Below are 22,287 nucleotides of genomic sequence, written 5' to 3' on the forward strand. Positions count from 1 at the left end.
AATTGTTATATTCTAATATAATTTCTATTACATTCCTATCTTATTCCTTTCTATTCTTGATAATAAGCATTTTTAGGAATTTGTTAATGCAAAAATTAGCTCAAACCAAATTTGATCCTTCAATCAACAATTAATTGGAATCCACTTGTTGCCCCTACAATCATAGAATAAAGTTATTCTTGGGAGGCATATGTGTAGACCACTCTCACTAGCTATTAGATGATATATATATATGAATCCTTGAGAATTTTGTATATGGCAAAGGTGACTCTATTATGTTAGAGAGTTATTTTTCCCCCATTTCAATGATCCTCATCTCCAAAGCCAATGTGTTTTCCCGTTATTTGGGTCTATGTTATCATTTTTTTTTTTTTTGTTTTTTAGCTTGTAGCCTCAGGTAATTTTTGCACATTTGGGACTTTTTTGGACTTATGCTGCTTATTTGCTTCCAATTCTTGATTCAATAGTTGATCGACATCCACTTGTTACCTTTGCGATTATAGAAAAAAGAGATGGTTGAGGGGCTTGAGCGGCCTCCGGGGCACCTTTATGATGCTCAAGTTAGTTCTCATTCGCATAAAAATATATAATAAATTCTTTGAAAATTTTGAAGAAAGAGCACCTTACCCTTGATCCAAGGAGATCTTTAAATAGAAGTTCGTGCCATGGGTGATTCTTGATTAATGGAAGAGTTAAAAAAATTACCCTTAGATCATGGAGGCTTTTTCAATTTCCCACTTTCCATTTTTTATTTTATGGAGATTATGCGTAGTTAAGGGTAAGGATGCATATTTTTTTCCCTTGGGTAAAGGAAGTGCGTGCATATGTTTGTGTTTGTGTGTTTGTGCTACGGCTTGATGTTGCTTTCTCCTTTCTAAGCTTGTTGCCTAGGGAAAATTTCGCCCCCAAACTTTTTCTGGACTAACTCATCGTTTCTTCCACTCCAAGCATAGCTAGCCCCTTGAGATTTTTTGCCCATTTGGGATTTCTCCTCCTGAATTACAGTTTGAAGTTTGACTAGTGGAGTTTATTGAAACTCGAGAGGGCTTAATTGCAATTTTCAATGGCTGAGAATTCCCCACACAGACAGAGGTTGCCGAACATAGACATTGTTTTTATGCACCTTTGTTAGCCTGCCACACACTATCCTCTGCTATCGATTCCATCATTGGTCATGGAAACCGTAGCTCACATTGGGATGCAAAGAAATTTTGTCAAATGGCATCAAGGTGTTAATGTGAAAACTAACCCAAATGGGATAATTTGATCTTCGATCAACCATCAATTGGCATCCACTTGCTAATGTAGAAATTGTAGAATAGGGAAATGCTGGAAAGGCCTTGAGTTGCGTCTAAGAAAATCTTTCTTATGCTTAATTTAGCCCCTAGTTATATAAATTTTTATGTAATAGATCTTTGAGAATTTTGAAAAGAGCATCTCTTCTCTTATTTTCAAGTCGGAGAGACTTTTGAATTGAAGATCTTGCCGTCGGTGATTTCTCAACAATGGAGAAAATTGTAAAATCGCCCTTAAATCATACCAACTTTGCCCACTTTCACTCCATTTTTTTTTACCTTGCAAATATCGTGAAATGCCAATTTAACATTATTAAAATTTTTTTTTCCCCTAACAAGGCTAAACATAGCCCATCTTTTATCACTTGTCATATAAGGGAGTCAAATTTGTAACTAGGATGAACAACATATCATGCCAACATCGAAGATGGACAAACAAAAAGAGATGCAAATGTCAACGTAATTAAATGCCAAAAAGACCAGTTTCACTTCAATATCTTTTACTCATGTTAAAATGAATACTGGGCTCTTTCATCAGTTGGTGCATGGAGGCCCTTCGTAACATGTATAGTTTGCACTTGGGCTCATTTTTCTTAGATGTAGTTTCTTGAAGCTGAGGGATAAATTTCCTATTTTCAGTTATAACTGAGGAAAAAATAAACATTCACTCTGCTATATATGTTGTGCATATAAAACATTCTTGTTAATGTATATGCATATACAACTGCAAGCCAAAAGCAAAGAGTTTAAACTGCTGTATTTGTGTATACACTATTAGCGTTCCTTTGTGGTACTAATTTTCATAGCAGTAACAAATGTATCCCTATTATCTTTCAACTACAAAAAATACCTTATTCGAATTTGGAAACATGAAGCCAGTTTCTTGATGGCTCAGATACAGGATCATTTTGTGTTGGAAGTGAGGTGGTTTGGCGGACCATCCAACTGAATTAGGATAATAAATCAAAATTAAGTCCTAAAATTTGGCATATACCCTTCTATGTTCTTCCAGCTTCGTCCATATTGTCATCTTTAGTTTGGCTGCCCAGTTTAACAATGTCTTCAACAAGGATCTTCCCTTCTGTTGCGAGGAAATTCAATGAGGTAGCAGTCACATTTTGCAGGCTAAGATAATGATTATATAACACACACACACACACACACATATATATATTTAAAATCTAGATGCATGCGTGTTGCATGTGAAAAATATTAAAAACATGACAAGTTAAATGGTAAATGGGATGAGTTAAATTCAATTACAGCAGTCCTCCATCCTAGGCATACACTAACCTAAAAATTAGAATTAAAGTAAAAACATAGACAATATTCTATTATTGCAGCAATTGCCATGGATTACAGGAAGCATGATAATTTTAAAAATAAATTTAAATCTCTGTATCTAAATTTATATTTCTTGAAGGAGTAGTGGAGGCACATTAATGCACGAGATAGTTTTATTGCATGAAATCCTTTTAGTGCAAGGAATTAAACTAGCATCAATTATATGGCTATCATCAAATCAGTCGGTGGAATAGGTTTTGAGGGCTATCAGGCCACCCACTTGCCTAAGCAAATGATTTACACAATGCCTACTTAATATGCTGTATAATAAGAGAATTATTGGTGTACAAACGAGTGGGAGGAGGTGTTCCCTAATCTCTCCCAAGTTGTGCTATCTGGACCACCTCCGATCATTTTCCCATCTTATTGGAATCTAGGAAGGTGCCATGGGGTCCCACTCCTTTTAGGTTCAAAAATATGTGATCAATTCATAGCTCTTTCAGGACTTTGATAAGAAATTCTTGGTCAGAGGTTGTGGAAAGGGGTTGGCAGGGGTTTAGATTTATGAAGAAGTTGAAGAGGCTGAAAGAAAAACTGAAAGAATGGAATAAGGAGGTGTTTGAAGATATTAGGATTAAAAAGACTAGTATTTTAGATGAATTGGATGAGATGAATAGAAAGGAAGAAAGCATTACTCTTTCAAGAGAGGTTAGAAGGGTTTCTTCGAAGAATGGCTTGGAAGATATGATTTTCAAGGAAATGAGAAGTTGAAGGCAGAAGAAGAAGTTTAAGTGGGTAAGAGAGGGTGATTGTAATTCTAGATTTTTTTCATAGGATAGCCAATGTAAAAATGATAAAGAATTTAATTACGGAGTTGATGGTGGACAGGTAGGTGATTATCTCGGATACTAATAGGATTGCCTCCGAGGTCACTGATTTCTATCACTTGTTTTCTAAGGAGGATGGGAGTAGACTGATGATGGAAGGCTTGGAGTTGGATCCCTTGTTTGTTGACAAGATAGCCTGGTTAGAGACACTTTTCGAGGAAGAGGACGACAGATCTATAGTTTCGGAATGGAGGGATAAAGCTCCCAGGCCGGATGGTTTTAAGTTAGCTTTTTATTAAGATTGTTGGACGGTACTTGATGAAGGTTTTCAACAAATTTTATGGAAATGAGGTTTAAGAGTATTAATTTGGTGCTGAAGAAAAGTAGGTCAATTAAGATTTCTCATTATAGGCCTACTAGTTTAGTATCAGTGTAAATAAAATAATCACCAAAGTACTAGCTATTAGGTTGAGTGGAGTGCTTGTTAAGACTATTTCTAAGGCCCAAAATGCTTTTTTGGGGTGCGGGGGGAACAAATTGCGAATGCCATTTTGGTTGTGAATGAAGCTGTTGCAGACATTATGAAGAGGAAGAAGGGCTTCATCTTTAAGCTGAATTTCAAAAAGGTTTACTACAGAGTGAGTTGGAGCTTCCTGGATAAGATTTTTATGAGGAAGGGGTTTGGAGAGAGATAGCGAAGAGGGTGACATGTTGTATGTCTAACGTGCTTTACTCAGTGATAGTAAATGGCAAACCTAAATCTTGGTTTAGGGCCACGAAGGGGATTAGACAAGTTGATCCTCTTTCCCATGGCAGATGTTTTGAGTAGGTTGGTTGATAGGGCAATGGATAGAGGTTTAGTGAAAGCTTTGAAAGTGGGGACGGAAGAGATTACAGTCTCACACCTGCAGTTTGCTGACTATCCTGTCTTTTTATTAGAGGATCATATGCCTTCTTTTTTGAATATTTGGGGCTTCTCCATATTTTTGAAAGGATTTCAGGGCTTAAGATTAATATGAGGAAGATTTTGTACTGCAGCAATTAACGTGCTTGCAGAGTGTGTGAGAAAGTTATCCTTGGAGATAGGGTGCGTTAAGTTGGATTGGTTGTTGTCCTATCTTGGGGTTTCTCTAGGGATAAACCTAGGGCAGTTAGCTCTTGGGACCCAATAATTGAGAGTGTCCAAGAATCTAGATGGGTGGAAGGGAGCTCCTATTTCCTTGGGAGGTAGGACTACTCTAATCCAAGCTTGTCTTTCTAGTATCCTGTTGTGTTTTCTTTCTATTTTTAAAATTCCAGTGGGTGTTGCTGGCAAGATCGAGATGATTATGAGAGATTTTCTTTGGTCAAGGGTAGGGGGTTTTAGGAATCATTTGGTGGGTTTGGAGGTAGTTTGTTGACCAAAACAGGATGGCAGTTTGGGTCGTGGAAATTTGGTGTTTAAAAACACGGTTCTTTTCACCAAATGGCTTTGGTGGTTCCCATTAGAGTATCCTTCTTTTTGGCATAAAGTAATTAAAAGCAAGTTAGGACTTGATGGGAATGGATGAGACACCACTTTGGGTTCCAGATGCTCTCTAGAAAGTTTGTGGAAAGCTATTTCTTAGATACACCCTCTCTTCATTTCCCATACTAAATTTGTGTTGGGTAAGGGGTGTATTATTTGTTTTTGAAAAGACCTTTGGTTGGGGGATATTGTCTTGTCCACTTCTTTTCCTCGCCTATTTCGATTGAGATCAGGACAAAATGATTCCATTTCCTCTTTCCATAATGAGCCAAATGGTCCTTTACCCTCCAAGAATTTTCATTTTAGGAGATCCTTGAACAATAGGGAAACAATGAGGTATCTTCATTGTTGATCCTGTTGAATAATTGTTGGGTGTCCTCAAAAGCTGATAGCTGATCTTGGCTCTTGGATCCCTCGAGGATCTATTCTTGCAAATCTTTTTGTGATCTTGGTCAGCACTAGCTTTTCCTTCCCTCTCAACAAAACTATTTGGAAGGCCAAAATCCCCCCCTAAAATCAAAGGTTTATTTAGTTGATTTTGCTTGATAGGATAAATACTAATAACATGCTGCATATTAGGAGGCCATTAAAGGCTCTCTCTCTAGATATATGCATGCTTTGTTTTAACTGCTTAGAATCTGTTCGGCATCTTTTCTTGCATTCTAATTTTGCATGGAAGGTTTGGAACAAGTTATTTAGTTATTTTGGAGAAAATTGGGCTTGTCCAAGGACAATGGAGGAGTTTTTGGCAATATTTTTTGTTGGGTTTGGTAGGAAGAAGGAAGGAAAAGAGCTATGGAATAGTGCTTTATTTGCAGTATTTTGGGGTTTGTGGAAGGGAAGCAACTTGCGTATATTTTCAGGAAAGAAATTAAGATTTCTGATGGTGTGGGAGAACATCTATTTTTTGGCTTCTCTCTGGTTCTGTAATTTCAAGGGATATGATTCTCAGATATTCATCCAGATTGGCTTTCCCTGTTGACTTCTTAGGATGTGCTGATTTCTTTAGGCTGTTTTTTTTACATCTTTTGGTTTTCTTATTTTGTTTTCCTGGGGCTTCCCAGACTTTGTTAAGGAGATGTCTCTTCTCCTGATTGTACATTCTTATTCTATCTAATGAATTTCTTTTTCTATCAAACAAAAAAAGAGAATTACTGAGATGCAAAAGATTGAAGAGCCTTCTGGATACAGTTTCAAATCCACTCCACTTCTTTTCAAATATATAATTTTCAATGCCCCCATTAGAACCAATCACTTGTAGGATGCACGTGCATATAAATAGCTATCACGACTGCACTAAGGATGATTGATTGAAAAAGTAAAAAAGAATCATGCCATTTTTGTGTCATGTAGTAGATGTTACCATTCCATTTTTAAAATTATCATTTTCTATGATGTAGGGCTGTAAAATCAGTTGGTTCCGGGGGTAAATTATTAAGAACCGAAATTTTTTGGTCTTGTATAATATAAAATCGAACCAAACCAAAATTCATATAAACCGATCACCGGGCTGACCGAACTAGTAGGTTCAACAATGATAAAAAACGAACCTACTGAAATTTATGTTATTCTTTTTCTTTTCTTCTTTTTTCCTTCAAAAATTCCCTATTATAAAATAATTACAACTACCAGAATCCTATATTAATATGGAAACTAATAAAAATATACATGTTATTATTAGTATGAAAATGTAATCCATATATAATCCTTTTCAGCTCGTTTTTTTAATTGTTTTTTTGTTTTTATTTTTAGTTTGCAAATGTTTTGGTTTTTGGTCGGTTTGGTTTTTGGACCACCAAAACCGAACTGAATTTAACTCAATTCGGTTCCAAAAACTAAAACCAAACTATTTTAATTTCATAACCAAACCGTTTGGACCAATATAGTTTGGTTTGGTCAGCTAAATCGGTTTGAACGAAGCGTTGCACAGCACTATCTGTGCGCATTATGATTCTAGTCTAAACAAAGGATAGTGGCTAAGAAATCACAATAGAGCTTCCATTTTTCCATGCACATCCAAATGCAAGCTCAATAAAGAAATAAAATTGAGAACTTTGGTTTTAGATGTTCGGCTAGCAGGTGAATCAGTGGGACGCTGATTTGGGTCTTAGATGGTCATCTGAGTCCTTGGAGGTTGAATTCGCTTTTGGAAGGATGTTTGGATGGTGGATTCTGTGTTGTCGTGTTCCTTTGCTCATTTATATAGTCTTTATTCTCTCCATAATGATGTGATTTCCTCCTTGCTAATTCCAGATGGTGATTCCTTTTCTCAAGATTTTCATTTAGGAGGGATTTGAATGATAGGGAGTCAGAGGAGCTTTCTTCTTTGCTTGTTGTGTTGGAGCATTGCCACATCTGTTGCATAGTGATGGTAGGAAATGGGTTTTGGTTTCTTCAGGTGGTTATTCATTTAAGTTCATTTTTTTACATCACCTTGTTAAGTCTGATGTGTCTTTCCCTTTTGTTGGTGCATATGGGAAGGCCAAAGTCCCCACAAAAATAGTGGCATTTGTTCGGCTGGCGGCTGTTAATAGAGTTAAGAATAACAATCTAATGCAGGGTGGAGGCCTCCTCGGGCTTTGTCTCTAGAGTTCAGAGAATGTTCCCCATTTGTTTCTGCACCGTTCATTTGCTTGGGCCAGTGGAATAGATTTGTTTTGAGGAACTTTTTGAGTATTTCTTTTGTTGAATTTGGGAAGGGTAAGGATGCTAGGAGCTTGTGAAATTGTGCTCTTTTTGTTTTACAGGGAATTTAGTTGGAACAGACTGCTTGAATCTTTACTGCAAGAGATTTTCTCTAGCTTTACTCGGGGGCAGAGTGCAGTATTTGGCATCTCTTTGGGCCTTTGCTTTTTAAAGTGGGTTGTTTCAATGGTTATTGCTCTGAGGATTGTCAATAGTGATTGAGTGGCATTATTTGAGCTGGTTAGTTTTTATTATTTCTAGTCTTTTGGGTTTGAGGACTCCTTCTCTATGTACTTTTTTTCTCGTTGCTGCTAATAAAGTTTCTTTTTCCATAAAAAAGTAATAATAAATAAGGAAATAACTTTTTGCCATGACTAGGGCAATTTCATAGCCATGAGGGTCAATATCACTATCAGCTTTGGGCTTTGGATATCATTTATTTAGGGTCACAAACTGGTGACAAGCTGTTGGCATGTTGAGAAAAGTCTAAAACTTTAAAATTATCAAGTGACAAAAATCACAATAGATATAAAAGAGAGAGAACAAAGATCACTGGCCTTTATCTTTGGAAAGATTGCTGATAAGCTCCTGAACACCATCCTTCCCCAGGGTGTCCTTGAGGTACATAGCTGCAGATGCTACTTCCTCCGGAGTTACTTTGCCGTCATAATCCCTGCAAACTAATTGTGTGATTTATTTGAACTGAAAATTTGAAACACCATTACAAATTGCTATAAACATTAGGTTAATGGAAGTAATCACTCCAATGCTAGGAAAAAAGTTGAAGTTTTCATATAGCAAAAATGTTAACCAACTATTCTGAATAAAATACCAGCACATGACATGCATAAACCCTGGGGTTGTGGTTACAACTTATAATGAACCACCCAAGTCAAAATTACACCAGTTATGCGATGTTAAGATAATCCACATTGGTTGATGTGATCACCCAATAGATCAATTATTAACTGATGACATCACCATGTGAGTCCTTTGAAGGCATTATAAGCATATGTACAAAGACATGATCTCTTCCACTTATCTAAATAACAAAGAACTCAGGCCATCTCTAGATAACAAAAAATGAGGCTATCTTAATGGAACTAAAGCTCTTAAGCACCGCTGTGAATAAATCAATTTTGGAACAGTAACATTATATATGGAGAAGGGGGAAAAATGAACAGCATAAGAATGTTATTGTGTTTAAAGCTCAGAGTAAAGAAATATAAAGATCAATCAGCAGGATATTGTTCAGCTGTAGTAAAACAGTGAAATTGCCTTCATTGCGTACTTGCAGTTTTATTAACAGAAGATGTCTTTCCTTCAATGCTGAGTTCACACAAAACTGTCAAGTTGATTCTAGCTTGTTATTTACTAAAAGCAAAAAATGTTCATCATATAACAAGGAGGGTGGGCTGGAGAAAAGCAAAGCCTTTCTAGGAAGAACCTTAAGTTCTTAATGGAGAAGTAGGGTGAATATATCCTTCTACATGTATCGGATCATAAACTACATAAACCTACATGGCCAATCCTCCAGGAAAATAGAACCAGTTGCAACACAATATTTTCCAGCAGACGGCAATTGGATCTAGAATGGAGGAACTCATTTTGGGAGGCAAAATCTCCAGAATTTACATTAATTGTTCATCCTTTTTTGGAAAAAGGAAAAATAACAGCTCAAACATCTAAATTTTTCATTTTTTCCAACCATAAACACTTCAGTGGATACAAGAAAGCTGGAGAACTTTAAACTACTGCCCACAATAACATATTGATAATGTAAAGAGATGTACATTCTATATAAATTCTACAGCTTCATAAGTTCATAAAACTTGAAAGGAAAGCAGAAATGGAGATAGATTCCCAGTTTTATCTTTACAATTCAGCTTTCCGTACAAAAATAAAGATCTGCAATTCAATATAAATAAATAAAATAAAATGATCTGACGTGGCAAGTGATTCCCAGCTCCCTATAAACTTGGAGATCCTTCCACACCACAACCATTCCACTAAACTTTGACCACTTCAAGGAAGACCTCCTCTTTGAGTTACATATTTTTCTCTAAATAAATATAAACCCTCCCATAAAACAGTTTGCAAATTATTGTCAACAGAACCGTACTACTCACAATGCTCGCTGTGGTTGGTTCTCTACAAATTCAAACTCACAAAAAAATAGAATAATCCACTATGATCTCATCAGTTTTCTTGACGACCTTACTATTCCACATTATGAGAATAATCCCATGACATACCATAGCAATTTCACAGACCACTTATCCCTCCTGCTTCTGCAGAAGGACATTACTAACTCTCAGAAACCTCTTCTCCATTGAAATCATGAAGCCAAACCAACTCCAGGTTCAACCATCTCAACAACCCCTTAATAAGCCTCACCTCATCAAGGCCCTGGACATTCCACAGAAGAATTTTGCACTTCATTAGTAATCATGATTTAATAAATAATTTCCCTTCCCCTTCACTCCCCCTTCCTGTGCAACCTTACCCTCATAATCGATGGAAAATTCTAGCCTTCTCATCTCCCTTCTTCAAGGCAGGGCTCTTTGTGTTTTTATCTTCTCTAGTATTGTTGTCCCCTCCCTCTTTTTCTCTGGTTTCAGTAACAGACTTGTTATTTCTTCCCTGTAACCTGCTACTGAGACTCCCACAAATTCACAATTCCCCTTCAATCTTTTTGTGACACGTAGACGCTTCTCTTTGCCAACTCTCAGTTTCACCCTCAAAGCTAACCACCGAACTTCAGGGTTCCAGACTTAACTAACCATGTTTTTTTCACTTCATCAACAATTATGCTATTCTTCCATTTTTATGTCCTTATCAGGGTTATATGGGAAAAAAAAAAAATCTTCTGATCTATTACCTAAACCACCTCAATGGGCAAATCTTCTTCTCCAAAATCCCTAAGGCAGCCCACAGCTTCGACATATATGCCATATAAAACCGGCAGTTTCTTCCATTTCATGGATAACTCAGTATGCTCAGCTCACCCTCCCATCTTTCAGCGAGATGATTGATGAGCTCAAATCTCTCCATCATTGGAAAAAAAGATGCTAATTTTTTACAAAAGATAAGCACAATTCAGGGTGTTTGTTTGCACTTAATTACACCTCTTAATAGATGTGATGTAGGACAGATATTAGAATTTATAAACCTTCCTAAACCTACGCCTAAAATACATGTGCTGAATGAGTGGCCTAGGGGGTATAGGTAGTCCTCCATCAAGATGACTGCATATCAAGTCTAAAAATGCTAACTCTGTCATGCAGAATAGGAAATCTGAATACATCCACAATAAGCTAGACAAACTTCTCTGGATTGATCAACAAAATTAAAAGCAACAGAAGTAAAAAGGACTAAAACCCTCAAGACGAGTAAAATGACAGTAAGATGCTTTGAATTTTTCCACCTGCCCAGGAATGCAACATATATATAGCATTAAATAGACAATCCTCTCAATGTGATTGTGAAACTACCCATCAAAAGATGCATTTTCCAGGAAGGAACATACCTATCAAGTAAACGCCAACGATCACCAATTTTGGCATCCACTTCATCAATTTCTTTCTCAAGATTTTGGAGCATAACATCAACCTGAAATATCAAAAAGAGAAAAAAAAAAAAACATAAACAGCAATATACCGAGTAACTTTCCAAGCGCAAATGGTATGCAGTGCAATTTTTGAGTTAGTAGCCAAAAATATTGGTGAGCATGAGATCAGGCAAGTGAAGATGCTTTAAAATTGCATACCCTATCTATGAGCGCTGAAGAAACCTTATCACCTAAATCCATCTCAGCTGCATGGTCACTATCCTCCCTGGCAGCTCTGTATGCTTTCTTGGCTTCTTCTTCACCATCAGTAACCTCTTTATCCACCATGCTATTATACAATTCTATCTGCAATAACATAATAGCAATAAAAAGATGCAAGTACTGTAAATATCTTAAACCTGGTGAAAGGAAGGGACTCTTTCAAAAATACAAAGTTTTAATTGTTATATGCCACCTAAATTGTAATTATTCTGTTATTGTGCATCAAATAATTCTCTGGCAACGACAAAAACTAGGTCTTTCTAGGATTAATCATTATTCCAGTCTTCAATAGCTAAGTTGAATATAACTATATAAGACAATTCAAATCCTAACAACAATATAGGGAAAATGACTTCTGTATCATAGAAAGGGAAATGATTTTTCAACCCACAGATGCAGTCACTGATTCATACATGAAATATGCATCATATAACATGAAATAACAGCAGAATGCAACGAAAAAATAGCTAAGACAGCTGGTCACATTTTATGAGTATCACAATTGACCAGGCAAGTACCAAACTGCAGAGGCAGGAAGACAGGATGATGCATTCAACTATAACATGCATGTGGCATTTCTTTTGGGATTTGCCTAGCCATGTTATGATAATCCCAAACTTATCTTAGGGCCTTCAACAAGCCGTGTTGAAAACATTAGTATAATATGGCCAACAATTAAACGAACCCAATGTCAAATAGAAAGAAGCACGATACTGAAGAGATTAAGCTTATTAAAGATATACGGAAACAGGATTACTATTATCTATAATCTTATATTAAAAATGAGTTCAATTGGCCATGACGCCGCGACATGGCACTCTCTTTTACCCATAGTCCCATCTGGATCTGAGCATAATATTTTGGGGCAGATTTAGTTCATTTTTCTCCAACAAGTCTTCTCTATTTGTTGCCAGTTTTCCCTTGCAATGTGCACCTTAAGTGGAAAAAAATCGAAGGAAGCAATCCATCACATCTCTATAATCGATATAAAAAATTGAGTTCAGGTGCCCCATATTCTGCCATGTGCATGCATGTGTGCATTACTTCTTTTCACTTTCGATGAGTTCATTTTTTATTTTAAGACAATGTCAAAGGAAATTCCTTTCAGTTTCCATGTTACATTTTAGGAGTCTCTACCAAAGGAATCTGTGTCTTCAAGGAAAATATAAGCAGCAACAACAACAAACCAAGTTTTAAGTCCCACTAGGTGGAGTTGGCTACATGAATCATTTTCCACCAATTACAAGATCATGGGCAATCTACTCTAAAAATTTCAGAGCTATTAAATCCTTACCATCTCATTCCAAGTTATTTTAGGTCTACCCCTATCCCGTGACTAAGGGTAACTAGTTCACTCCGATTGGCCTATGTTGACTTGCAAGAGTCCAAACTATTTGAGTTGTTCCTCCTTTTTATTATTTTTTTCAGGCACTGTCCATAACTGAATTTATTTGTAGAGTATTAAAGAAAATTTATAAAATAAATTTATTATAATTTGTTGACCAGATAATTAGAGAAGAGAGAATCAGATTTAAGAAAAGAATATCATTTAATAGAGAACTCTAAAATATAACATGGATATATGGAAAGAGAAAGTATAATATTCTTCCAAGGTTCCACCAACATATGAAGGAAAATGTACAAAATTAAAATTTATTACAATTTTTTGACCGTTAATTTAATTGAAAAAACTTGGGTACTTGGCCTATTGCCCACTTTTGCCACCCATAAATATGATGAGTTGAGTCTTAAGAAGAAAAACAATTAACTAAGAGCATTATTAATATTTTTGTATCGTGTGTCCACTAACGATAATGACTCAAAATTCACACCAATTATTTAATTTTTATTTATAAATTGCCATCATGCCATATGTGATAAATTAATTGACAGCATCCAATTTTTATTCACTCCAACTGCAAAAAAGTAGGCTTATCACTAGTTCTTATAAAAGCGAATTCAAAAGTCCTAAAAAAAAAATCTGAAAATAATGCATCCTTTGACTGTCAGCCTTCAAGAATTATACAAGGCTTTACATGTCAAGGGCAATCAATGAGTTATAATCAAGTTCCAGAAGTACCTCCTTTTTGACAAGTCTTAAGAATTCTTCACGCTCCCAGCTCACTGACTGATAAAATTAACAGGAAAACAAAATCAACATTCTGAACAGATGGCATCACCTAAACACATAACACTTGCTCACAAGAACCGATTTCATCAATACTTACAGATGCTGATGCTAAAACAGCCAGTGCACGACTGAGCTCACAAAGTTGCTCTGGTTTCTCCAATGTCTTTGATTTTGCTAGCTCTACTGCTTCTCTAGATGTTGGAATACTCATCTCTTCTAAAGCTACATCCTTTTGGTTAATAACAGATTCCTTCATCCTAGCTTGCTCCTCTTCCTCTTTTTCTTCCTCCTCCTACGATATATTTATTTTCAATCACCATTTGAAACAACATAACATGAGAGATAACATTACACAACAGATCCAGGAACTAAAACAGTAAACTACCACCAGGATGCATCCACGAAAATGTTCAAAACAATGGAAATTGCGATGTCTGGCAAACCCATGGCAACTTCCATGCAAAATTAGATTAATTCTAATCCACCTAAATGAAAGAGAAACAAGAAAAAAAGAATTTAAATGTTCCACATGATCTTAAAGTAACAGAAATGAGCAACATGCAAGGAGTCATTGTCATGCTAATATGTAACACATGAATAGCATATTACATGGACTAAAGAAATGAAGACAATTTTGCACTATAAGAACAGGGAGAAGCCCTTATGACAGACTTAATGCACATAGGGTTAGATATGTTGAATCTACCACTAGCTTACCAAAGATCATATATCAGAGAATTAAGGATGAACTGATAGGGAAGCCACAATGGCTTGTCCCATCAACAGTAACATCACAACAACTAAGTACTTGCGCAATATTTATTGTCATTTTCAATGGGCAACATTTTTATATTTTGGGCATTGAGACTAAGTTTGAAAATAGTATTTTCCATTAATTTATAACATATGTACAGAGAAAATTAGGGTGGAATCCCAGTAAAAAGCATAAGATTAATAAGCACTAACAGATGCATCAAGAATCAAAAGAACGAACATAGTCCTTTAGCAGACTCAGAATCCACAAAAAAATAACACTTAAGTTTCATAAGAGTTCCTAAGCACCATAAAAAAGCCCCTACATATTTCAAAAGAAATTAAGCTCAGTATATGTAACCTTGATCAATTCTTCCTGCATTTCTAGGAACTCTAATTTCCTCCTCCTTTCGGAAACAGAATCTTCAGATGGCAAGGTGGTAACCCCCACCGTATCCACAACCTCATCTGGCAGGGAGGAGAGTGTAGCTTGAACAGCTTCTTCTGGTCTCACTTTACCAGACACGGAGAAAGCTCTGCAGAAGGTGCTCGATCAAAATGAATAATTTATATGCAGCCTTACATCTTATAACAAATGAACAAGCAAAGCATTAAGTTACCGAGATAGAATCAAAAGAGAAGACGGCACAGAGTAGTTGAGAGACAAATCCAGCCAATCACGCAACTGCAAAGAAATATTGCAGTTTAAATGCCCAGATACACTAAATTTATTTCTTCACCTCCTATTAAGATGATAATAAATAGAAAGCTCGAATTATGGAAGTTGCCAAATTTCTTTATGCATTTTTGCAAATGAAGATGGAAAGGTGGCAAGTTGCAGATGTCAGGTTCACTTTAGAAAAAAATTTAAATGATTAAATTACACAGGATCAACTGGAGATTAAGTAGGGTTTTTAACATTAGCATACCCACTGAATGACAGTAAGAAACAATTTAGCAATCTTTCTAATATGTATGTCTAATTATAATTTATAAGTTGGGGAAAGCCAAGCTGGAAATGAAGGGCATTTATGAAATAATATGACATAGGTTATCACATGTACCTACACAGTTTGGTTTAAAAAAAGAAATCAAACTTTTATTATTTAAATAGAAAACATCACTGTGAGAGAGAGGAGGGAGGAAGGGTGCTACTTCTCTAGCTTTCTCATGTTATGTGCATGAGTGCATCTTTAAAATCTGGGATGCTGCCCTCCAAAGGCTCTCAGTAGCAGGTTGCAAAAGAAGCAAGCATCTACATCATCCAGAATGGAAGTTTTTAGGCACTACTATGTTCAAAACTACTTAATTCACAGGCTCAAACACTAAAATTCTTGCTAGGCTGTTGAACTGAAGACAAGATATCAGTCCCAACAAAGGCTGACTTGTTCGATATATTAATGCTTCAATAATCATCATCCACCAGAAATTTTGTTATGTTGCATTTATCCAAATTATCAGTAAACTTTGCAGTGTTCATAAACCAAAATTTTTTCTGCCTCATTGGGTTACATAACAACAGTATTAGACTAGAAGATGATATTTTCTGGTTGAGTTTGTACCTACCTAAACTTTCAGCTCTATTGTTAAAATTTAAATTATAGTACTTTATGTCCAGAATTTTCAGTCCAGGGTTTACTTCTGTAGGGTTCATTTACTTGGCCAGTGGACTAGAGTGACTAAATTCTTCCAACAGAAGTATGCAAAATTGTAGAATATTAATGAGAAGCAAACTCGGCCTGAACATGTATAATGAAACCTTAGTCAGACAGGCCCACTAACCAGTAACCAGTATGGAAAAAATGCAACACAGAACTCAGCAGCTTTGTAAAACAAGTTAAATTGACTAATTTTTCAGCAAACCAAACCAAACCTGTTCCAACATCCCACTAGGCAAGCTAAATAAAAGGCAAGCCCAAACCTGGCTAGGCAACAATATATTTCAAATTAGATCACACAAGTCTTTATCTCCTGCCATTTGTGTGATGTGTTTCAGCAGTGAGGAATCACACTCATAAGTTCTTGCATTAGTTTGCTGCTTGGAGCTTGAGGAACAGATTGCATTTTTCGGGAAATGTTGGGTGCATCGTGATGTAGACACTTCTCTGCAAAATTGTATTTCCCAAGGGATACTCCAATGTCACCAAATTTCAAAGGTTTGAGTGCAAATTCAATGTAATTCAGGGACTTTCTTGGATAATGACATGACGGTAATTCTGAGCAGCTTGGGGAACCTTCTTGAAGCCCAAAGTGGGGAATTAATGGCTTTGACTTGGCCATTTCCCACCCAAGTACCAAAATGGCAAGGGGTGGGGAAAAAGGCTAGAAAAATGGTTAACTATTCCAACAGAGGGGCACCTGCCAGCATGGTCTTAGGTATCACATGGTGTCAGCTTCAGGGCCAGGTGGGGCGCCCTCTAGCGCCTGTGTGCTTTCTACCCCCCAATTTGCAAGAGCTACTTTTCTTCCTCACTTTTTATGTCCTGTAGACTCTTTTCTTTTTTTCTTTTCTTTTTTTGGCTCGGCTATCCTAGCCAGCCGAGCCATTCTCTTTTATCCCTTTTATGATACTGAACTGAACTACTATGAATTTGATTCCCAATTCAAGAATGGGAAAAAGTAGGAAACTTCAACGATCAGAAAAAACATGTTTGTTCTATTTCTTCTCTTTTAAATAAATCCTTCACTGAACCTACAATGACCCAAAGAATAATGGTATTTAAATAATAATAAGAGAGGAAAATAGAAATAGTAAAAAAAAGGCGGCAGCGAAGCGTTTTTCGATGACGTGTCAGTTTGGACTCGTCGACGAAGGTGCGATACATCGACGAGAAGATACCAAGAGAATATTTGGGCAACTCTGAATTTTGTCGACGAGGGGGAGAGTTCGTCGACGAGTTGCCTTCTAGACCTCGTCAACGAGGTGACGTGGCTCGTCGACGAAGGCCATAGTATAAATAGCCCTAAACGCCATTTCTTGGCTAATTTTTGCCGCAGAACTTCTCTCTCTTCCTCCCTTCGATTCTCCTTACTTCTCTCTAAGATATCGGGCCGATCTCTTACCGGTTTGACGATCTAAAGCCACCATGACACTCCTGGGGAAGTTCTCTGCATATATGCCGGAGTGGATTGTAGGTGGGGCTAGTTTGGAATCCATCCCAGATCCAGGGTAAGGCTTTCTACTCAATATTTGACTTCTTGATAGTTGTAGGAAGCGTAGTATGCGTAGAAATACTGAAGTTTAGTTCTGGGGAATATTATTTTCAGAGTCTTGAACGGGGAACCTTGCGAGTGCAGGACTGTTTTTCTTAGGGGCTCTTCAGGAATTAGGTAAGGGGATAAATTAAGCCAGATGTTTTATGAAAAATAATTATAATTTTATAGTATTTGATTTCAGGGAAATATATGTTTATATATATATATATATATATATATATATATATATATATATATACACACACATATGATTATGCATTATGTTGGAAAATACTGTTAAAAATGATGATATGTTCTGGATATTTATATAATACCCATTTTGGTGTGGCATGAGTAGGTTTTATGACAAATTACTGTTTTCTGGGAATATGATAATGATATGGATTTTATAATGAAAAATCGGCGTACAGGTCGAGAATTTGTGTGTGTGTTTTTCCGGCGTACGGGCCGAGCTACGGATATATTTTGTCGGCATACGGGCTGAGCCATGGATATGATTTGCCGGCGTACGAGACGAGCTATGGATATATTTTGCCGGAGTAAGGGCCGAGCTATGGTAAAATATGAAATGTCGGCGTATGGGCAGATGATTTTCATGATGTATATATATATGCAAAATGATGTGATGATATTAACTTGGAATATATTAGTATGAAATATCCATGTATCACAGTTTGATTATATGTTATATGCTATCAGAACCTGATTGGCTTGATTTAGGCTAGCACTTGCACGATACCGCTGCTATGTGTTCATGATCATCATGATATTGTGTTAACGCTGCTGTACGGAGTAGCGTGAGGAAGGATAGTCGATGTGGTTTTAAGAAGTGTGAGCGCCCCTGGTGTACGAACCAGGTCTGACAGACCCATCGGACTTACAAACTGTACTTTTGACTTAACAGTGGTCGGCTAACCATTGTCAGGTCCCGCCTTCGGGCCACACAACCCAGTCATGTGGGGGTAATACATGACAACAGCCAGCTAACCTACCAGGGTTGTTTTTGTATTATTATCAGATGAGATGAATTATATTTATGAAAATGCAGTATGTTCTGCCATGTTATGATGATATATGTTTTCCCAAATATGATATAACAGTTTACTAAATATGTGTATATATGATTTATGTATAATACGGAAAACTCATGTTGCTACACAATGGTATTAGTTTATCTTCCCTTACTGAGAGGTGTCTCACCCCAAATTATATGATCATTTCAGGAGCCCCTGATAGGAGAGCGGATAAAGCTCCGCTGAGGTAGTTATTGCTGATCTGCCCTTTCTAAAGGGTAAGTACTTTGAAAGGGTCAGATGGACTTTTGAGAAGTGACCCTAGGACATTTTTCTTGGGCTGTGTATTGTGTATATATAAATACAATGGATGTAGTAACTCTAGTATTGTGATGAGTGATGTTGGGTACATGGTATTACATGATGTGTATGATTTTATGTTTCCTGTTGCTTAGGCTTCCATGCTATTTTCTGATGTATCACTGGTACCCACAGGTTCAGGTTGACTATGATCTGCTGGATTTACTATATTGGTTTTATTATAAAAGGAAAAAAAAAATATGATTGTTAAGCAGGTCGTTACAAAACCTAAGTCCTCCAAGTAGACTTAGGGGTGGTCAAACTGGTCCCCAAAACAAAAGGCTAATCTTGATAGCAACTCTTTGTATGCAAAAAATAGTTTTCATTGAGGTGTTCATTTTATATGTTTGAAGTCAATTATCATCAGTACATTAAAATTGGTTAAAAGGTCTCTTTGTTGCCGTTTTGCTAAAAAGAATACCGCAAGGGCAGAATGAGGTACTTAATGCATTCCTAACAGGATGCGTTGACCTTCTCAATCCATAACTTAATTCTTGAACCCTAGTCTTCCACACGATGCCTTTCATAACCTTGAAGTAAAACATTTAGTTTTTTTTTTTTTAAAAAATTTCTTTAAAAACAAAAACATAGCAACTCCTTTGAAACTTTATGGATTCCAATTATTAGTATCGGCCCCATGGGATTTCTTATCACTATGGATTCCTATTATTCATAAAGGGAATAGTGGCCTGTGCAACCCAAGAAAGCTCCTATTGTTTGAGGTTAACCAAAGTTAGAAGGGTGACCAAGGTTCCTATGGTCCTACCTCTTTGATTAGGTGACTTAGGAATAATGGCTTATCTTTGTCAAGGTTTGCAAAAGAATTCAAAACCATTTTCCACACAAAAACTCATGTTTTCTGAAGTCCCCATTCTCCCAAGAACAATTCCATTTTTCTTTATTATAGAAGCCTTCTTATTTATTTATTTTTTGCTCAAAATCCAAAAAGCTATTTCCACCCCTACCTTTTCCTTCTTTTTTGGGTGGGCCTTGGGGGAGAGGATCCACGTGGTTTTTGAAGGCACTTTTACAAGCATTTCTTTCAGAGATTTTGAAGGAGGAAAGATGCTAAGATTGCGGAGTTATGCAGTCTTGTGGTGATTTGGGTATTTGGTTGGATAGAAACACTTGATCTTTCAAGGGCTGAGCTCTTTCTCATCAGTTGCTTTAGGTTAGAATCCAAGAATAAATTTATCTTTATGGGCTTAACCAACTGGTTCTTTCAAGGGAACTCTTTTTAAGTGAAGAGTCGCATTGAAGGGCACCAAGGGGGTGCCAGTTCAAGGATAGAAAAAAAGATATACACAAGAAACAAAATCTCATAAAAAAAATAAACAAATCACATGTCAAAAAAATCTAACCAATAGCAAAGGTCAGGTTTAAGTTACCAGAGCACCAGCAGTGAAGAGTAAGTGATCATGATGAATTTGAGGTAGTTGGGATGAATTTTGTGACCTGAGGCAGATTCGAGCAATAAGTGGAAAACGTATTTCCCACTCTGAATCTGCTATATGGCCCAAATACTGCTCCTCTTAATCAAAACCCACCCCAAATTTGCTCCAAATACAAATTAATAAACATATATATATATATATATATATATATATCTCTGTGTGTGTGTATGCATTAGTGTCTATATACATTTGTATAGATATAGTATTTTCATTCAATTATTCATAGCTTCTAAATGCATTATTTTTATATTAAAAGATTGTGTTATCTATGATTATATTAAAATTATGGTAAGTTCAGTTATTTTAATAATATAAAAACATGAATTGCTTTTCTTTTCAAAATTTTGCATTTTTTTTAATAGTTGGGAGGGTAGATTCAAGTTCCTGGTGGGAGGCGGATCCGCTAATGAGGCTGTGATGGGGACAAAAATAATGCCCTGATATGAACTCAAGGCAATAGGTAGGGCGGGTAATTCTTGGCAGGGTGGATTTGGGTTCTGCCCTTCTCGCTCCAAATCCACTCCATTTACATCCTTAACTTCTATGTGCTTCGTCCTCTAATGAAATACTGGATTACTAGCACCATAAATGGCAGCTTGATTATCACAAAACATATCTATTGCCTTTGTTGTAGAAACCCCATCCATAACATTAGAGACTTCAACCACAGAAGCTCACTCACAGTATGAGCCATAGCTCAGTATTTTGATTGCGCACTAGATCTTGCTATAGTAGTTAGCTTCTTACCATGTTAAGTATCAACATTACCTCCTACAAATGCATAGTATAAACAAAGCCGGCCCAATCTGCATCATAATAGCCCATGATCTCACAGTTTTTGTTTTTTCTTTCTTTGATAATAAAAGGTATATTAGATAGAGAAAGAGAAATTACAATGAAAGAGGACAAGAAGTTCATCCCCAAAAAATTAAAAAATAATAAAAAAATAAAATAAAATGAAAAAATAAAAAAAATAAAAAATAAAATGAAAAATTAACAACTAAACAAGGAACCCCCACTTCAATCCTTTTTCCTTCATAGTTCACCTAACTCTTCGAGTTAGCCGACTCCTTTTGACCTTTTTTAGCTCTATGTTTACATCCATCAAGACGCACTTCATTTTCCCCAGGATCACAACACTTTAAATCCAATTTATCCATGAGATCTTGAACTTCAATATCCTTCCCCAAAATCTCTTCCACTGGTGTTGGTAAAACACGATCCTTGCGCTGCAGCTCATTAACCAAATCGTCATTTTCAAATATAGAGACCCCCTCCAATCCTTCCAAAGGGGATGGATGCACATATGATTAGTCCTCTAAACCATCACTATAGTCAGAAACATATCCATATTGATCTCACAATTTTTACAAACCTTTGCCAGAAGAGCCTTTGAGATAGCCCAAAATCCTACAAACAACATCCCAATGTGGTTTGTTGAGATTTTCCATAAACTGACTCACAACCCCCACTGCAAAAGATATGTCAGGTTTAGTGACAATCAACTAGATCAACTTACCAACCAACTGCCCATATTGACGTTTGTCTTTAAAGTCTAGTCTGGACAACTCCACATTGGGATCCATAGGAGTATCAACTAGTTTAACTCCCAACAAACACGTCTCACTTAGCAAGTCCAACATATATCTTTGCTGAGATTGATTCAACCCTTCCATAAACCGTACAATCTCAACACTAAGAAAATAACACAGCTTACCCAAGTCCTTGATTTGAAATTTTTCTTGAAGCCATTGCTTAACATCTGCAATGATGATGATATCATCAACATAAACTACTAGAAGTACCACACCGGCCTCCTTTTTGTGGACAAAACCAAATGACCAAAGTAGCACTGGATAAATCCAGATGCAGAGACTACAACACTAAATTTGTCAAATCAGGCTCAAGGAGACAGCATAAGACCATGAAT

The 22,287-nt window shown here is 36.5% G+C and overlaps 1 protein-coding gene across 1 annotated transcript in view; it reads right to left on the reverse strand.

Annotated features, from left to right (window-relative positions):
* Window positions 1-1,979: 1,979 nt before the first annotated feature.
* LOC131153368 (uncharacterized) overlaps window positions 1,980-22,287 on the reverse strand; it is a 47,532-nt gene continuing 27,224 nt past the window's right edge. The window contains exons 8-15 of the mRNA XM_058105638.1: window positions 14,935-14,999; window positions 14,676-14,850; window positions 13,659-13,853; window positions 13,511-13,558; window positions 11,368-11,514; window positions 11,128-11,210; window positions 8,156-8,271; window positions 1,980-2,376 (exon numbers count right to left, since the gene is read on the reverse strand). Of these exons, the coding sequence (XP_057961621.1) occupies window positions 2,294-2,376; window positions 8,156-8,271; window positions 11,128-11,210; window positions 11,368-11,514; window positions 13,511-13,558; window positions 13,659-13,853; window positions 14,676-14,850; window positions 14,935-14,999 (912 nt within the window). The 3' untranslated portion in view covers window positions 1,980-2,293. The remainder of the gene's footprint in view (window positions 2,377-8,155; window positions 8,272-11,127; window positions 11,211-11,367; window positions 11,515-13,510; window positions 13,559-13,658; window positions 13,854-14,675; window positions 14,851-14,934; window positions 15,000-22,287) is intronic.

This window comes from Malania oleifera, chromosome 4 (genome assembly GCF_029873635.1).
Source record: "Malania oleifera isolate guangnan ecotype guangnan chromosome 4, ASM2987363v1, whole genome shotgun sequence".
In the NCBI taxonomy this organism is placed as follows: Eukaryota; Viridiplantae; Streptophyta; class Magnoliopsida; order Santalales; family Ximeniaceae; genus Malania; species Malania oleifera.